Here is an 18,593-nt window from a genome sequence, read left to right as displayed (position 1 = left end):
CAGCCCTAGTCTTTGCGAAATCCATCCCATCTTTCAAAACTATCGATGTGGAAGCCCAGTGAGTCCAGCATCCGACCAACACTTTGATCAATGATATCCTCCAAAGTCTTCGGCCTCGTATAGAACGCAGGTACGGGTGGGAAGATGACAGCCCCAGCCCGTCGAAGAAACAACATGTTGTCGAGATGGATATCGTTCAATGGCGTTTCTCGCACAACAAGCGTCAACCGCCGGCCTTCTTTGAGGGTTACATCAGCGGCGCGGGATATCAGGTCGTCTCCGAACCCAGCTCGGACAGCCGCGAGTGTTTTCATGCTGCATGGCACTATTATCATGCCATCATGTTGAAACGACCCAGACGCAACCGGTGCCGACATGTCCCTCGCAGTGTAGTTGGTATGCGCTAGACCGCGAATCTGATTCTCGCTAAGGGGCGTCTCGTATTTCAATGTCGCAAGCGCCCACTTGCTCATGATCAAGTGCGTCTCGACACCGATCTCATGCAGTATTTGAAGTAGCCGGATTGCAAATGGCGTGCCAGTGGCGCCCGTGATACCAACGACCAGTCGCTTCGGTCGCGGTTGTGCGCATCGAATGTGGTCTTCGTTGGTCGGTGTGAGTTGGGAGATGGAGCCATCATCGCGGTGAGTTAGACGCGCAGAATGCGATAAACAACGAAAGTCTTTCTTTTTTTTTCCTTGGTTGACTTTTAGCTGGCGACAAGCTGTTGAGAGAAAGTATCGTGAAGATCCTTGGGGTGGCGTTGGCATATTGGGTACTTGTAACGACGTAAAAAGCTTGAATGTCCTCAAATCTACCTGGGCAAATCGCTGAGACATTATGACTGTTGTTTCTGATGAGCTAAAAAGCAGATATGAGCGATAAATTTACTGTTGAACATGGACGAACTGAGTGACATTGTACGCCGGGCACGAACCGTCACTATTTCCAGCTCTGGCCTACCTAAGTATCCATGTCAACCACCTAATTCTAAGCAATTAGAGCATGAGATAGAGCCTGTAGTACGAATCTCGGTAAGACATGCACGATAGGCTATCTCACAGCCATATGGGGGTGGTGGCGACCATTCCTATTCCGCGGAATGGCTTAGGAACACTGCAGGAACGTTCCGTGTTCCCTGTTTGGCCACTCCAGAACTCAGGAAAACTTGTATTAGCTGCCGCGTCGACGCACACAACTGATCATAAACGGCTTGTGCCAGTCAATCGCCACGGTTGTCATAGTTGATAGGCTTTGTGATGACACATGGATGATCATTGTGTAACAGCCCACCAAACCACCCGTACATGACACCAAATGAACTGGTCCCGGGACCAATTCGAAGTCTTTGTCTCGCATTCTTCTTTCTGCCAAACACCACAATCATGACCTTCAAAGCCACCCTATATCACTCTTCAACGGCCGCCGGTAGGCTTAGAAAAGTCTACCAGCGACCCTTCGCGGCAGCTCAACATTTTAAGTGCAACTACTCGCACTCAAAGCGACAGGGACAGGGGCCGTCCGACGCACAGTGCCACGAGCCTGACGCCATCGAAGCTCAGTTGGACTTCAGAAAGTTTCTCGACATTCTTCGCTACGATAACGACCTTGCCGAGATTAATGACGAAGTTGACCCGCACTTAGAGATTGGCGCCATCGTGCGGAGAGTCAGTGAGGTCAACGATAAAGCGCCATTATTCAACAACGTCAAGGGCGCCCGCAATGGACTGTGGCGCATGTTTGGAAATGCAGCTAGTCTACGGCAAGATGAAGTCGAGAGATTCGGACGTGTTGCCAGAAACCTGGGTCTACCACCCAAGTCGAGCTGGAAAGAGATCTCAGACCGATTCATGTCTTGGAAGAAAGCGGTCCCGCTGCCGCCAAAGGTCCTCCAGACTGGTCCATGCAAGCAGAACAAGATGTTTGGCGATGAGATCAACTTAGAAGATTTGCCGGCGCCATACCTTCACGAGGGTGACGGCGGCAAGTATTTGCAGACGTATGGAATCCATATTCTCCAAACGCCCGACAAGTCTTGGACGAACTGGTCAATCTTCCGCGGCATGGTGCATGATCAGAAGCATCTGGTTTGTCTCGTCGGCAGTGGACAGCACAACTCCATCATCCGCGACAAATGGATCGAGAATGGGAGCAACGAGATGCCCTGGGCGCTTGCCTTGGGAGTCCCTCCAATTGCCAGCATTGTTGCGTCAATGCCCGTTCCAGAGGGCATATCTGAGAGTGAGTACATTGGGGCCGTGACTGGAAAGCCCCTCGATATGGTCAAATGCGAGCTAAGTGACTTGCTGGTACCCGCAAACAGCGAACTCGTACTCGAGGGCACCATGTCGTTTACAAAGAAAGGGCCGGAAGGTCCGTTCGGTGATTACCTAGCCTTGGTCTTTGATAATGAGCAGAAGATGGGGCCCTTGTTCCGAGTTGAGGCAATCACCTACAGAGATAACCCAATACTTCCCATATCCTGCCCGGGAAATATTGTAGACGAGTCTGTGAGCGCATCTCTCTGATTGACACAGAAAACAAGTAAGAGCAAAGCTAACACCACTTCAATTCTGTTCAGCACACCACAGCTCAGCTAGCAGCACCTGAGCTTCTCTTGTTATGCCAAGAGCACGGCCTTCCCATCAAAGAAGCTTTCGCTCCCGTCGAGACACTAGCAACATGGTGTGCTTTGCAGGTTGACACAGACAAATTGAGAGATATGGGAACAACTCCAGAAGACTTTTGTCAGAAACTCGGCAGAATCGCTTTCCACAACAAGAGTTGCATGCTCATCAACCGTATTCTACTAGTGGGAGACGATATTGACGTGTACAACTGGGATAAAGTCATGTGGGCTTTTACGACTCGCTGCCGACCAGTCCATGATGAGTATATGTTTGACGACGTTGGGTGCCATCCTCTGACTCCCTATATGTCTCAGATTCCTGGTGCATCTAGACGGGGCGGCAAGCTTGTTTCGGACTGTCTGATCAGATCAGAATACAACAAGCCCAGGAATTTCAAACATGTCGACTTTGAGAATTCGTATCCAGAGGACATAAAGCGAAAAGTCTTGAAAAACTGGTCAGCCATGGGATTTTCAAGTTGATCACCTAGCTATGGACCGTTTGATAGAATATCATCTGATACGTAACAATGGCAAGTGTAATGTTTTTCTATTGACTCAGCAACGTTCTCTTTCGTGGAAATAATGAGCTTGGTGGTTGACGGTGCTAAACAAAACATCATCAGGTTCTGTTCTGGCCCTTCATACATCTACTCAATAGACACCACGTGCTAGTCGCGTCCGCCAGTCGGATGCTTCGGGAGCAACCAGGCTTTGTTCGTCGGAGAGCCACCTCAACTTGGCACTATTCAATCTAAAGACCATTCTATCAGGACGGCCTGTTGCGATCTAGGTCTTCATTTGAGTTTTCCCAGAGTGGCTCACCGTTTACCTAGTGGGACGTTGACACATGACGCTGGCTGAGGTCTTGGTACCGAACGTTTTACAACTCCAAAACCGAGTCATTGAGACCCGTCATGCCTTCGCAATTTGAAGAACACAGTTTTCGCACGTGCAAATGCGATTCAGAGTAACCCCTTTTCTGTCTGCCCGCTCTGAGTTAGCGCCAAGACTGGGGTCGTTGAAAAAGGCCATCTCGGATATGCTTCGCAATAGAGGTGGTAGCCGCACGCAGGGGCTCCCGAGGCACCCAGATCTCCATCACTGAATAAGGAGCCGCGTCTTGGCCCGTGAGGTTTCTTTCGATATTGCGTCGGTGAAAAGGACTCACCATCACCAGCGGCGGGAATGGCAGAGCATGGGGCCGTTGCCCGCCGTTTAGAAGGATCCACAGAGCGCCAAGGGTAGCCGGTCCTCGCCCCCGGTTGAGCCCCGTAGGGCCAAGACCTTGTCGGTATTCCGTATGGACGCCCGAAAGTGGCGGAATGAGCGCAATTGCAGGTTCGTGCTACTTCTTCGTCACGGCTTTTGCAGGTAGCGATGGGCAGAATTTTTCCTTTCATGTATGAAATAGTCAACTGTCGTCTTGGCATTATACTATCCCTCGAGTTCTAGGATTTTCCAGCAGCGGGTAGGAGTGCATGATTGTCGCAAAATTGTATAAAGGCTTCAGGGGATATGCCGGGCATTTCAGAGTGCCGGCCCTCTGGAAAATTCACGATGACCGACAGCTGATGGTCTCTCAACACGAGATAGCCAAGGAGGGCTGTACCTCTTCACCCCCCTTGTTTTTCACCTGAGGTAGAGCCAAGCAGGCCGATTGTCTATTAGCAGTGAAGCATGTAAATGATTTCCGGCGCCATGGTGAACCTCTCGCGAGAGGAGCCGTGAATGAAGACAATTGTGATATACGATTAAGTTCAGATCCGGAGGGTGATCTCGGTGGAAGGGATAGCCTGGGTCCACCATGGTGAGATGGGAGTCTTAGGGGAGGGCCGGGAGGCGGGATCGAGGAAGTCCAGCACATACGTATTAATTCTGCTTGTCATGTGAACTTGATGAATGCTATCATCGAAGCGGGATATCGGGGACCTTTTCCCGAGTAAAGTCTTTTCTTTTGACTCAAGCCGTCTGTTCGACTCCTAAGGTGACTTTCCGCAGGACACCGCGGAGATTGGCACCACGAAGACATTGGTGCGGTGAGCGCCAAGTGGTATCAGAGCATTGGAGATTGCCAAGACCTGATAGTGCTGGTATCCATGACGGTAGTATCGTGGAAAGCTTGGCGGCAGGGTATAGTGAGGAGGCAAACCGAAGAAGGAGCGCAACTTTCTTCTTCTTTTCACCTCTCTGGCAGTATCTTGCGCGCATGAGGGGCTGGGAGCGTTCAAGGATCACCCTTATGAATTTTGAGTTGTTTCAAGTTCTCAGTGGTGGGATTATTGACGGGATGCACCGGAAAGTGAGCCAAGCTCACGGGTGTTGTTGTTTGTTGTTTGATATGTTATTTGATGAGCTTCTCAATCGGTGGGCTGTTTCTTTTGCTCGGCACGGAAGGTCGACACGGTGCGGGCGCATCTCGTGGCAGTTTGCTGAGGCTGATAATGCAGTGTGACAACATTAGACGCCTCCATTTGTCTTCCGGGCTTCTGGGCCCTGTCTGCCGGCGTCACTTGTCACTTGACTCTGCAGCTGACACTTTCGTGTCTAGTGTCATTTGTGAAAGCGTGGGGAATTTCCGACAACCAAAGAATGAGCATTCACATCCCCCGTTGCTTCTTTTCGGTGGATGCAGTGGATTCCGTTGTTTAGGAGGTCGGTCAAAGCAAGTTGCTTCTCGCCTGGTAGTGTCGTCAAGCTAGGCGATGTTGAAGAGGCAGCCTAAATGAGCTTGATTTGATGACTTCATAATATGTGGGTGATCTTAATGCGAGGGATGGCACCGTCTCTACTCGAATTCACTGTGAAATATACCAGTCTCCCATCCTCACACAGACCAATTTGCTGCATTGTTCAGCAATGGGTCTCAGGAAGTTGGGCGGATGGTGAATTTGCGCGTGGGGTGTGTAGACAGGGTGCTGGGCGACTGGGGTTTCAGGGGAAAACTCGCCTTGCTCACCCCTTTTGGCCAGCCAGCGGAGGCAGAAGCCTCATCGGGAATAAGCGCTGCCAATATTGAGGGCGGGCAATGTTTTGAGCATGCCGAAAACTGGAGTTGCCAGCGAAGAGTACAAACTCGCAGCGGAAATGCCGGTGTTTTCCAACGGCTTCAGGTGTGATGGATACCACAATCCGGCAAGGTGGACGAGGTGCCACAAGGCGAAGCGGGACGATGAGGGGGTTTACCTCCGAGATACCTGTGCGTTCGGAGAGAAGCCGGATTGACATTCAGCATAGCCTCAGAAACGGGGACGGGAGAGCGGGAGATGATCCAAAACGCTGCTTTAGATGAGAAGGAAGGCCAAGACATTATCAAAAGGCTGGGCACGTGGGATGCATCTTGCACGGGCGAATGATGGTGTTGTGCGTCCAACATAGCGGCTATAACACCCAACAAACTGCTGTACAGTCTGGTAGGAAAGGGGCAGAAGGAACAAGCTTGGTTCAGAAGTTCAGATGACAGCCGTCAAACAGGCAACAGATCATCGGGCGCAACAACAGGGGTGATGGATAAGGTTAGGGAAGGCCAGGAGGCAACCGACAGCCCTTGCAACTGACAGCAAGGGCAGTCGGTCTCGGTCGCGGTGGGGCCGATAGACCGCTTCCGATGAGGTCCGTGACAAACAATTGGCTCGGTCGATTCTTCTTTCAACAACCGGTGATGGTAAACATTGAAAAGGAAGAAAAGAATCCAACATGTTGGTGCGGGGCAATGCCTCCTGGCAATTTTCCTTGGTAGTGCAATTGAGGCGAGTTGGGTCTTGGCGTTAATCAACATCCAGCAGCGGACCGGGTTGTTAGCTGCGGCAATCCATCCCATTGCGCACATGGAGAGCACTTTAAAGTCTTGGCAACTCCGCCTTGCCAAACCACACCACAACAGACCGCAGGGAGAGGAGGGTGTCAACCACGGTTCAGTCTTGACAACCATCTGGCGTCGAATTTACGCTCCTACGGTGTGTGTCATTGGTACAGATTGTCAGACATTTTCCGTCAGTCAGTCTGGCGTCCAGAAGGATGGATCATGGGGTGCGTCCCGCTGTGAGCATGTCACCTCTCCCCTGAGACAACCTGGTCTTTGGGCGCCCATCGACAATCCCACGTAGCTTAATCTCTTCATGAAGGTCTCGTATCGTCCTCCGATTGGGCCGCTTCATACCGGAGACCGAATTCTGACTTACTGTCCCAGCGTCACCTTGCCGATTATACATCCCCAGGAATAATATTGACAGGGTATATCACGACGTCTGTCTTTGCATTCGGTGACATTCGGCTGGCGGCTTACTCGTTATCATCCGTGCCTCTCACTCGCATGTTTCTCCGTTCTGGCGTTATCCAAGAGTTTCATCATGCGCGATGTGTTCGCCCTTGCATGCGATGTTGATTGCTACTGAATGCCAGGTGTGGACCAGTCCAGAGATACCATTCCCGCGGAATCCCAAGTGCCAAAATTTCACGCCAACGCCGGCACGCGGAGCAAATCTTAGACAGTCTCCATCGCCAACCTAGCATCGAACAAAAGCAACCAAACAGGCATCTCCCGAGCCCGCAATTTTCATGTCCACCAATAGCCCAGGTTTGCCTTCTCGAAGCAGACCCCCTCCCCATCCCTCGGTCTCCACCCCGGACCAATTAGCTCGTCGACCCCAGCGCCACGATGAGTCTTGGTTAGCCAGCCTAGACACTTGCTCTGAATCGTGGGATCGGTCGAGAGTGAAGCTGGCAGCATCCTCCTCTTCAACAAGGGATCTCTGTCTTTGTAAGGTTTGTATATAAGTCGGCGTCTGGTCCGACCTTCTCGGGAAACTCGTTCTGCCCACCACCCTCTCTCCTTCAACCTTAAACCAACTACTACATTCATTCTTTATAAATCACGTGTGTAAATACACCGAGTCTTCAAGATGCAGATCATCAAGTTCGGCCTGGTGCCTTTGTTGGCCGCTGTCCCCGCCCTCGCCTGCAACGGCTACACCGGAGGTGTCCCCAAGGCCACCGGTACCGTGTCCTCCAAGTCGTACATTGAGATCAAGGCCGGCCAGGTCTACGACGGAAAGTGGCAGCGCTTCGACCGCGGCTCTGGTGCCTGCGGCGGCCAGAGCGAGGGTGGTAAGTTGTCCTCCCGCCCTGAAGGCCGACATCGACTTTCTGACACTATGCTTCCCAACAGACTACAAGGACGCCGTCTTCTACATTCAGGCCGGCGGTACCCTGAAGAACGCCATTATCGGCAAGAACCAGGCCGAGGGTGTCCACTGCAACGGTCATTGCACCCTCGAGTTCGTCTGGTTCGAGGACGTCTGCGAGGATGCCATCTCGATCAAGAACGACAAGGCCGGCACTCAATCTTGGATCATCGGCGGTGGTGCCTACCACGCCTCTGACAAGGTTATTCAGCACAATGGATGCGGTACTGTCAACGTCATCAACTACTACGTTGAGGACTACGGCAAGTTGTACCGCTCGTGCGGCAACGTATGTCAACACCACCCAACATCACCACAACATGATTTTGATCGCTGACAACGTGAAAACAACAGTGCAAGACACAATGTAAGCGCAATATCTACATAGAAGTGAGTTTATCTATCCCATCCCTCATCGTCAGGTTGCTAACATATCATCAGGGTGTTACCGCGAAGAACGGTGGCGAGCTCGCCGGCATCAACGCCAACTACAAGGACACCGCCACTCTCAAGAACGTCTGTGCGGACGCCAAGACCAAGTGCCAGATGTACAATGGCTGCGCCGGTGGCTGCGAGCCCTCCAAGGCCGGCACCTGCTCTGGCTAAGCATCTTGGGCTCTGGCGAAGCATCTTGCGCAACCCCCGCTTGACGGGTTTTCGCACATCTTCATCATTATGGGCAGATTGAGGTTGTCTGGGGATTTTCCGAGCTTCGGAAATGACGCCGACAAAGTGTTGGGGGGTTGGATCGCATTCAGTGTCTGGGGCGAGCCTCGAGACTATTAGACATTCTTGTACATACACATTGGGAAACCGCGTACATACTTATCATAAACGCACATATTTTGCTTCAGAATTTGCCTCCAAAAGCCTTATACAAGGAGTTGTGAGACTCTCCTTGGCTGGTGTCCATTATGTTACCTGCGACAGACATGGCGTTTAAGACAACCGTCGATTTATCACCCCAAGACGCCCGTAGATGCTCCCATGGATGTTTCAATCTCAAGTAAGTCGCGACCAGTCGTTCATCAAGCATAGATTAATTAGATTAAAGACTTTCGCACTAACTTACCTTGACAACTTTGCAATCAATCACATCACCTCATGAACCACGCTTCCCCGCCTCCCGCAACTCTATTCATGACTCGGACAACTTGCAAAGTCGTATTATTACTTCACAACTGCAACTGCCCTTGCCAATGGAGAAGGAGGGACTCGTATCATCTGTCGGATTCTACTGCGTAGTACAACCTTAGAGGCCTTGGAGACATAGCCTCCGGACGCCTAAATGGGAATCATCCCCGTTTGATGAGTCAAGTCCAAACACCTGTTGTTAAGGAGTACGTGCATATGCATCTACGCTTTCGATTCTGCTTCACATGCTGACCGTGTCGCGGCTACTCTCAAGTGGAGATTCAACGATACATGGGATGTCTACACCTGAGGCGATCATGAGAATGTGGAGGTCTTGGCTGAGCAGCTCTTGGTGGAACCCAATCTCAGCTCGGCTCATCGAGCTGGCATGCACTTGCTCCTCGCGGCATCATCCACTGACTATGTTGAGCTTGTCAAGCAGTCAGTCCGTCTCTACAACGAATTGTTTCAGGAGTCCGATCTCTCGCCCGATGAGCAACACAATGTCTGCAAACTGCTCGTCGCGGCAGAGATCGCCTCAGGCGAGGCTCGCCGCGATCAGAGTGCCGTCACCCGCGACATAGACAAGATCCTGTGAGCCTCTTCCCCGATACTTATCTTCATCGCGGCGACTGACCAAATCGCATGTAAAGCGCCGTCGGAAAGACTCTAATTGACCTCCATGATGCTCAGATACAGGAGATGAACGACCGAATCCTCGAACAGGATATCAAGCGATTTGGAGAAGGCGAAGTTCAAGCGGAGAAGGAGGAGAATGAGGATGAGGCCCAGGGACATACACCTTAGACCGCTCATCCATTCAACCAGAGTCCACTTCATGGTATTCTTCTATCCAGCCAGAGCGTGCCGGACACATCTCGTGAATCTCAAAACTCCGACGTCAACGTCGGCCAGTCGCAGTCGACCGTGGCGACCGACTTGGACGACGACACCGAACCTCTCCCACCTTGGGCTAGACCAGAGCGCTGGTAACCAAGAAATTCTAGCTACGTCGCTACGAACATGGCAGTTGTGCGGCTGAGAGCACGAGCATTACTGGGGTGAGACGGGGAGGTGAGTTGCATGTAGCCATTAGACTTCGCAACCGAATGAGAATCTAAGGCATCTGATGACTTCAAAGTTATCTGTTCAGTGCTACATGCGAAAACCACGTCTTTCGATACACTTCCTCATCTTCGGGTTGTTAACATATGATGAGGGTGCAGGAAAGTCGTGACCAGAGAAATCGGCATGAGAAAGGAGCACAAGTAGTGGGCAAAGAGGCATTCATTCATTCGTGTAGAATAAGCCCGCTGTCTGCGAAATGCTATCTGCGACCTAGAGCAATTATGAAGAAGAGAAACTGGCGAGGCGAGCGTTCCACGAAGTACGCTAATATTGCCGCCTCTAGCCATCCCTTCAGACCCGAAATTTTGCCCATGAACCACAACCACCTCCCTGGTCCCCCGATAATCCCATACAAAAGCAAGACATAGTCCGCCACGAAAACTGACAATGGGGGCATTTGGGTTATAAATGCGCCAGAAATCATGGTTCGGCAAATATTCGTCAAACGCCATCCTCGGGAAGCCACTAACGACCAGAGTTGTGCAGCTTAAGCAACTCGTACATCTCGTTGTCGGTTCCCGTGTAATTGTGGCCCGACATGTTGAGCCCTCCGTAATGCTGCTGCTGCTGGTATGCTTGACTGGCATTAGCAGTCCCGCTTCCGTAGCTGTTGGACGTGCTGCTTCTAGTGCCGTATCCTCCTGCTGCATTGGCCGGCGTGGATGACGTTGTGCTTGAGCCAAAGCCGTACCAACTGTGCTGGTCCGGCTGAGCCGACTGTTGTTGTTGTTGTTGTGTCTGCGACGAGTAAGAGCCGTACGATTGCGTCTGCTGCGGCTGCTGCGGCTGCTGCGGTTGTGATTGCTGCTGCTGCTGTTGTTGGTACTTATTTGACGACGACCGAGTGTGAGTACCGGTTGCTGAAGCACGCATGTTAAACGACTGTAAGGACGCGGTTTGTTGCTGGGTCGTTGTCGGCGTCTGCGAATAAGAGGAGGCAGCCGGAGTTGTGTTGTTGTAAGACTGGGAGCTGCGAGTCTGATACTGGCCAGAACGAGAATTGTTGGTAGGCGTATATGCAATGTTGGTGTTTTGGGCTGTGCTGCTTCGATCGTACGTGTTGTCGTACGAAGGATAGGTGGAGGTGGTCGCCGACGTTGTTTGTGCCGTGTAAGGCTCGTATGCGAGCCTCGTGTCAGAGGCTGCATTGTTGTTGCTCGTAGTTGAGTATTTGGCGTTGTAATTGCTGTAGCCAGACACATTGCCCATAGGCTGAGTGTCGACAGTGGACTGCTGAACCGTATGATGAGACGGAGTTGGTCGCGGATCGGTGTTAACGGGAGTCCGCGTTGAGGCTCTATGTCCCGCTCGGCTCTTAGCTCGAGCTGTCTGGACAGGTGCCTGGAAAGGAGACACTTGAGCAGGTGTGACAGACTGCGCGACTTGCGGAGTTGGAGATGGGCGGTGCTGTTGCTGCTGTTGCTGAATAGCAGCATGAGCCGCCGTCTGCTGCGTAGTATTGAAGCTGGTCTGCTGAGTAGCGGCTTGAACTGGGGTCTGTGTAGACCTCCTTGAGCTTGAGCGGGGCTGTTGCCTGGTAGTCATCGTTGGAGACACAGTATTTGCTGGCGCCTTTGGCGGCGATGTCGCCCAGTTCTGCGCGTAGCTGGGGAGCGGGACAGCACTCTCCGTCGCAGAGGTTCTAGCACCGGACGGCAGGCTCCGCCTTGTGGCTGCAGAAGTACGTGAAGACTTTGGGCTCTTGGCCGCGGGTTGCGTGTAGCTCACGGTCTCAGCGACGGCTGGCTGGGTATATGATGTGGTGTCCATAGTCGGCTGAGTATAATTCGTTGTTTGTGTCAGAGCAGGTTGCGTATAAGACGAAGTGACGGCGTGCTGATCCGTAAAAGAGACCGTGGCTGAAGGCTCCGGGTACGTGTTGACGGCATGAGACAGGCCCATGTCATTTGAAGAGCCTTGGCCATACGTGAGATCGCTCGGTCCCGAATTGAAGTAGTCCTGGGTTGACGTGTCGGCTGCGGGAGTCAACATATTAGCGACGGGCATGTTTGATGTGTAGTCGATAGTCTCGATGTCGTCAGGCTCTGGCTCTTCTTGTGGTTCTGGAACAGGCTCTGGCTCGGGCTCTGCATCAGCCTCCGCGTCGTCCTCGTCGTCACTAACAACCTGAACGGCCGTGAGTGTAGATTTCTTCTTCGTGGCAGCACTCTTGACCAGCGGGTACTGGCAGTCACGCCCCTCCTCTTCGCACACATCGCAAGTAGGCTTTGTTCGATCACACTGCATCTTGTTAGTTTGGTGAAGGGTGTCTCTCGCGACGGTACTCACCTTAAGCTTGCCGATCCTGCATCCAATGCAAGAGCCTCGGGAGATCATCTTCATGGGAGTGCCTTCAGGAGCTGGGATCAACTCCTCATCTAATTCCGTGGTAGACTTCGATTTCCGTGATGCCTTCTTCTTCGCCTTGGTCGGGGTTTCAGACTCTGAAGAGGCCGCGGGTTCCTCGAGAACTGCTGGCTGCGGAGGGGTCGATGATGCGCTTGTCGACGAAGACGCAGCGGCGTCATTCGGGTGCACAATGCGCAACCTCTCTGCGCCGTACTTGACGAGCATAGATAGAGATTCCTTCTGGAGGTCTGGGGACTGGTTGGCGAAAATACTGAATTGCTCTGTGGACAAAGTCTCTGGGTCCACTCCGTTGTCACTCAGCATTCTGATGGCCACCTCACGGCGCCTAGCCGCTTCAGCAGGTGGCACATTGAGATTTGCCTGTGAATGAAGGTTGCTTTGCACTGCAGCATCTGCCTTGGTCATAACGGTAGCATCCGCTGCACCCGCGCCGTCCGCGGACGCCTCGGCAGCGTTTGCGTCTGACTTCTTCTTCCTCCTCTTCTTTGGCTGCGCAGGAGTTCCGTCCTCGTTGACGGCCGCCGACTTCCGCTTTCTCTTGGGCTCCTTGGGTGTTCCGTCTTCGTTGTACTCGACCTTCCGTTTTCTGGGGGTCTTCTTCTTGTCTCCTGCGGGGATCAAAGGTACAGGAGGCGGTGCCGGGGGTAGTGGTCGGAAATGCTCAATCATCTCCCCAACGGTCTTGTGCAGCGGCGAATGCTCGTACTTGACGTTGATCGTTCGCGAGTTCTTGGAAAACGCGATGGTCAGTGTGCCTCGGCAGTCGAAAGCTGGGCGGCCTGTACAAGTTAGCATAGAAACCTTGATCATTAGGGAAAGACCGTACCTGAGATAACAGGATCGAGTTCCTGTTGGCTATACTCTCCTATGAGCGACTTGGACGCGGTCTTTCCGTTTTGGCGATTCCACATGGCCATCGAATCCTTGCACATGTACGTAAATGTCCACCCGTATGGACCTCGCGAGACCTCTCTGACCACCCAATTACTCTCGTCCACCGTCGACAGCAAGGCGACGATGTGCTTGGCCACTGCTCGCTGCATCGCTGGATTATCGTGCGGCTGCTGAATAATTGCATCGTACGCGCGCACGACCTTGACCTGCTGACCTTCGACAGTCTGGGAACGGAAGCCGCTCAGGGCTGGGTCGATGTTTTCCTGGGCGTCGCCATCGCTCTCGCGGATCGCAAACTCGACAGTCGAGGGGACGTCCAACGTCACGGAGACGTGCTCGCATCGCGTGGGTGTTCTCTTCGTCTCGAGGTCTTGTTGAAGCTGTGCGGGGAGGTCTTCGGGTTTCGCGATCGAGAACTTGTCGCTCAGCGCGTCGCCGTAGGACGAGGGCGCCAGGCCCAGAAGGGCCTCGGCCATCGCAGGATTGTGTCGGCTATCCTTTTCGTTTCGGTTGATGAGCGCGGCGAGGCTGGAAAGTCGCGATTTCGCCGACGGCGACTGCTGCGTGCGTGTGATGTTGTGGGATATACCAGCGATTGACGCTTTGGTTGGAGTCGTTTGCTCGTACAATAGCAGCGACTGGGGGCGCGAAAGCGCGGTTCGGCGTCCGTGAGAAGAGGGGTGGAACAAAGAGGAAGGTGGAAGGCGGGGTGGGGTGGCCATAGCGACGAGAGTTCCTTCCTGGCCTGGGCTTTTGCCAGGATCTGCGATTGCGACTGCCATCCCAGCGACCTCAATGGGCAGCTGCCAACGAGGTTGCGAAGACCCTGCCGACGAAGGAGGTAGATACCGGTAGATGAGAAGAAGAGAAACTCCCAAAAAGCTTTCTTTTCCCTTTTTTTTTTTTTTTTTTTTTATACCCCGCCCCTCTTGTTTTTGAGGTTTTGTAAGTAGAGCAAAACACACAAAATAGAAACAGCTCGTTGCGGCGAGATGGATGATGGATCAAGGGGCAGCCAGGTTGACTTGTTGCTGGCACCGTCGATGTGGTGAGGTTGGCGATGAGAAGGATGAAGTTGGAATTTCCCGGAACGGAAGTAAAGAAGACGCTTCAGGTGACCAATACTCGGTGTGGTCTTCCTTCCCAGCCGCCAACCTGATTTCAGTTCCTAGTGATCCTGAGGTTACGGGTCGTGTTCAGCACCAACGCGCTGCTTCAAGCTCTGGTGAGAGCTTCTGATGTTTCTTTGCGCCATTCTCTTTGTCAACGCAACACAAATAATCAACCTTCGGTTTTGCCTCTGACCAGGGATCACGCCAAGGGAATGTTTGTTAGCCTAGCTACGGAGTATTGATGAGGCGAACCAAAATCGTAGTGTTTCCAAGAATTTAATTTACTATCCAAGCCGTCCAGAGCGCCACCAGACAGACGCCAAGTATAGCGAAGGAATCAACAAATCAAACACGCTTGAAGGTCCCGGCAACCATCACAGATATTTCATCCTGAGCAGGGGTTTCATCAATCTCATTATACAACTACATAGAAGAGGCGATCCAAACCGGATCAGTGATTAATGAGAGCTCAAACTCCCTCGGGTATCAAAAGTGGTTTACAAGTGTTGAATAAGCATGCTGCTTAGTAGTAAATCTTCTCGTCCCAGATGGGAGGTCTGGCTCCCTCGGAATCCCACACCAACTTGTTCTTCTCATCCAACTGGCATCCCTCGTCGGTGATGGGGATGATCTTGCTCGTCTGCGCAATCTCATGCTTGGACACACCAGCGCCATCCTCGGGAATCCAAAGGAGTGGGGGAAGGCTGGAAACGGAGGGCGGGTAGTAAGCGTTGTCCTGAATGTTACCAGGGTACAACTCGTCGACACTAGCCTCGTCGCGAGGCACGAGCTGGCGAAGGTGCGCGTAGTTGGCAAAGACCCAAGGCTTGAGGAAGCGGGTGACGATGTTGCCACCCTCCATCTCCACCTGGTTCTCCTCTCCTCCCGGGCTGAAGTTTTTAACGTTGGCAATCTTCTTGAACGGGTTACTTGAAGTGCCGTTCTGGCCATCCTCCTCGGAAACGCCTCTGCCAGAATCCTTGCGGTCAATATCCTCAACGTTGGAGTTCAAAGATTCCTCCTCAACCTGAAGAGAACGCGGCAAAGTGTACAGCAACGGGTCTAGGACGCTGTTGAGAGTAATGTGGAAGAGAACAGAAAAGATGAGGAAGACAATCATGAGGATAAGAGGTCCAATGGCTTTCGAAACGGCGAAAAGACCAACCAAGCAGACCTCGGCCAGGTAGACGCCTGCGAAGAGCTGCTTGAGAGCACGAGGGTAGAGGAGACCTCTCGTGTCGATCTTGGTGTCGGTAACAAACAGAATGTTGTACCTGTAAGCCAAGTAGAACAGTCCCATACCGATAGTGGAGAAGAAGAGCATGAGCGGCGCAATGATAGCATAAGTGATGCCTGTAGTTGAGATTAGTACACAGCATTACCATAAGGGGGATGATCAAAAGCTTACTGATAACAGCAATCATGGTGTAAACTGGCAGTACACTTCCCCAGGAGATCGCCGCCAGTGTGGACCACTTCACGTAGAGAGCTCTGGGAGTGTTGGTAAGGAACTTCAGAAGTACCACGAAGATGGCGAACGCGACTACTTGAGTCATCGTACCGACTGCCAACGTGATACCCTGGACGATGAAGTAGCTAATGTAGAAGCTGGACGACTTGGGCAAAGCCTCGGACAGGGTTGAGAAGATAGAGGTCGGGTTCTGGCTGATTTGGATGACAGCAGCCAAAGCCGACTGAGAGATGGTCGTAATCAAGAAGACCTGGATAAGCTGGAACCAGTAGTAGGCGTTCTGGGTGAACAACTCGACCCGGGAGTTGGAAGGTTCTCCAGCCAGACGGGCGCAAAGACGCATGATGACGGGAACCAAGGACATCAGAATGGACAGTGCCACACTAGGCAGAAGACCAGAAACAACACCCATGATCACGTCGGGGATCTTCTTCAGCCAGGCGAGGAAGGCGTATGTCTCGAGTTGATCGACACGAGCGATGAAACCAACCGCAGTGACTGGAATGGCCCAGAAGATAATCAGCGCGGAGACGAAGGCAACGACGGCGTAGCGACGAATGACTCTCTGCCACCAAGGGACTCTGAGGGACTTCCAGATAACTTCGGTGGGTTGAATGCCGATGAACTTGGGGGTCATCTGAAGAGCCTGGTGGTGAGTGGTGACCTGGTACGCAGCCTGGGCATCGGACTGGGTGAAGAACTCGACAAAGACGGCAGGAATCTTCTTGGCCTTTCCGGCACGGTAATCGGCTTGGGCGGCTTCGACGGCGGGAATAAGACGCTGCAACTCGGATCGGCACCAGTCAATCGTGTCAACCTTCTTTCCGATCAGTCCCAGAGGGCCGAGTCTGTGTGTAGGACGCTTCTTCTGGGGAATCCACTTGGTAGCAGCATCGGCCGTCTCGGCGTCTTGAGCAGGAGTCTTCTCGGAAGAGGCACCCTTCTTGATAGCCTTGAGGCGGGCCGCGTTGACCAACTTGATGAGCTTGACCTGGGCCTTCTCCAACTTCATGGCAACCTTGTCACGCTCCTCCACCAAATCGTCCAGCTTTTCAGTGTCTCCAGTGATCCAAATTCTCTTGACCGAGTCGCTAAACAGCTTCTTGAGTCGGTGTTCGTCGAGGTATTCTTCGGGCACGGAGGTGAAGAGAACAGTTCGCGACGAAATGCGCTTGGAGTAGGTAGGCGAGAGCAGGAAGGCCTGGCGCAGGTTGATGTAGAAGATGCACTCGCGCATAATGAGATACATGACGAAGCCGTAGAAGAGCCAGCCGACCAAAGCGTGCGCATATAGACGATTGAGACCCGAAGACTGGCTGATGTCGATGTTGCTGTACGTGAGGACATCAAGTTGGCTTGCATTGTTACCACCAGTGGCGTTGATGGGAAAGAGGATGGGCCATGTCATGCCGAGACCAACGAGACAGATGGAGGCGCACAGGCGCAAAAATCGGAGGAAAAGGTAGGAATCAAGAGACTGGTGCTTGAGGGCGTAGACATCGGGGATTTTCCAGAAGCTCGCGAACCAGTTCAAGATACCACTGGGTAGGCTTGGTGTTCGTTCGCTGTGACGATGTTAGTCCACTGCCGTCAAGTTACGAGTTCCACGCAATGGGCATTACCTCTCACGCAAACTGCCCAGATAGGTTCTTGGGGCATAGAATCTACGCTGGCTGCGGCGCAGAATCAAAAAAATTACCAAGTAGACACCGGCGATAGGAGCGCAGACAGCCAGGGTCGAAACCATGCCCGACAGAGAGCTGCCGGAGGTGTCATTTCGGGCCTCGCCCTGGTTGTCCGTCGTGGCATTCGCGGCGGACGACATGACGACGGTGTTGGCGAATTGAGTCGCCTCGAGTTCGACGGGAAGGTGCAGTGGTGCTCTAGGAGTTGTGGTTGAAGAGGAAAAAGAGACGTCAAAAGACGGGAGAGTTGATGGTGGGGGTCCCTGGGGCCAAGTCGGGTATTAAACAGGGAAATAGGCGCGTCGTGGAGAGACAGCGGGAGGGACTTGGAAGAGCATGAAGGGACAGGGGCTGTAGTTGGAGGGGGGGAGAGAACGGGATGATATGTGCGTTTCTGTGGGTGTTGAAAAACCGGGAGTTGGTCCCTAGTCCCCAGATGAGAGATGGCACGCTGCCCGATTAGAGCAGATAGGTCGATGTCGATCAGTTGCACAAGCGACGAGCTTGCCAACCTGCCCAGAGCTTTGTGGCGTGGAGCGCGTGGGTTGGTGGTGCGGTGCAAGTGTTGGTGGTGGTGCAATGGTGCAGCGGTGCACAATAATGGGATGTGATGCTGGCCTGGGCTGGACCTGGGCCGGACTCCCCAAGTCAGGAAAGAAGAAACGGTGACGTGAGGGAAGGAAATTGGGCGCGTCTCCCAATGTCTCAGTGCTTCGTCGTGCTGAAAGGAGGTGACGCCACAGAACCACGGAAGTGCGCTAGGAGGTGCGTTAGCCTCCTTTTTTTCTGTGCGCAATTGTTGACGATCGAGGGTTGGTGGGAAACAGCCAGGCTATCGATGGAGATATCCGTCCTGACGGGTGATGGAAGGGAGGGTATGTTGGCGCCGTGTTGTTATGAGAACACAGAAGAGAGAGAGAAGGAAAAAAAGACACGGCGAGGCGGTGGAGAGGATCGACGATTCTGGGTGTCGGTGTTGATTAAGTC

The 18,593-nt window shown here is 52.8% G+C and overlaps 5 protein-coding genes across 5 annotated transcripts; 2 read left to right on the top strand and 3 right to left on the bottom strand.

Moving 5' to 3' along the window:
• Positions 1-39: 39 nt before the first annotated feature.
• On the bottom strand, positions 40-770 carry GCG54_00008144 (Flavin prenyltransferase PAD1; the record flags this gene model as incomplete). Its single annotated transcript, XM_045408116.1, has 2 exons — positions 40-81; positions 135-770. 2 exons carry the CDS (start codon positions 768-770, stop codon positions 40-42), a joined length of 678 nt encoding a protein of 225 aa, XP_045257421.1.
• A 615-nt stretch (positions 771-1,385) lies between these two features.
• GCG54_00008143 (Ferulic acid decarboxylase 1) lies at positions 1,386-3,112 on the top strand (the record flags this gene model as incomplete). The annotated part of the gene is made up of 2 exons (XM_045408115.1): positions 1,386-2,510; positions 2,582-3,112. 2 exons carry the CDS (start codon positions 1,386-1,388, stop codon positions 3,110-3,112), a joined length of 1,656 nt encoding a protein of 551 aa, XP_045257420.1.
• Positions 3,113-7,530: 4,418 nt separating this feature from the next.
• On the top strand, positions 7,531-8,418 carry GCG54_00008142 (putative pectate lyase F; the record flags this gene model as incomplete). Its single annotated transcript, XM_045408114.1, has 4 exons — positions 7,531-7,735; positions 7,797-8,101; positions 8,167-8,202; positions 8,254-8,418. 4 exons carry the CDS (start codon positions 7,531-7,533, stop codon positions 8,416-8,418), a joined length of 711 nt encoding a protein of 236 aa, XP_045257419.1.
• A 2,121-nt stretch (positions 8,419-10,539) lies between these two features.
• Positions 10,540-13,814, bottom strand: GCG54_00008141 (uncharacterized protein; the record flags this gene model as incomplete). The annotated part of the gene is made up of 3 exons (XM_045408113.1): positions 10,540-12,315; positions 12,364-13,223; positions 13,271-13,814. 3 exons carry the CDS (start codon positions 13,812-13,814, stop codon positions 10,540-10,542), a joined length of 3,180 nt encoding a protein of 1,059 aa, XP_045257418.1.
• A 1,159-nt stretch (positions 13,815-14,973) lies between these two features.
• GCG54_00008140 (uncharacterized protein) lies at positions 14,974-17,803 on the bottom strand (the record flags this gene model as incomplete). Its single annotated transcript, XM_045408112.1, has 3 exons — positions 14,974-15,803; positions 15,859-17,486; positions 17,544-17,803. Coding segments are annotated over 3 exons (2,718 nt in total), but the record flags the coding sequence as incomplete, so codon positions are not given.
• Between the last annotated feature and the right edge of the window lie 790 nt (positions 17,804-18,593).

This window comes from Colletotrichum gloeosporioides (genome assembly GCF_011800055.1).
Source record: "Colletotrichum gloeosporioides strain Lc1 chromosome Unknown consensus_100, whole genome shotgun sequence".
In the NCBI taxonomy this organism is placed as follows: Eukaryota; Fungi; Ascomycota; class Sordariomycetes; order Glomerellales; family Glomerellaceae; genus Colletotrichum; species Colletotrichum gloeosporioides.
The sequence above is the reverse complement of the archived record's forward strand: the minus strand, read 5'-3'. Positions and strand labels throughout refer to the sequence as shown.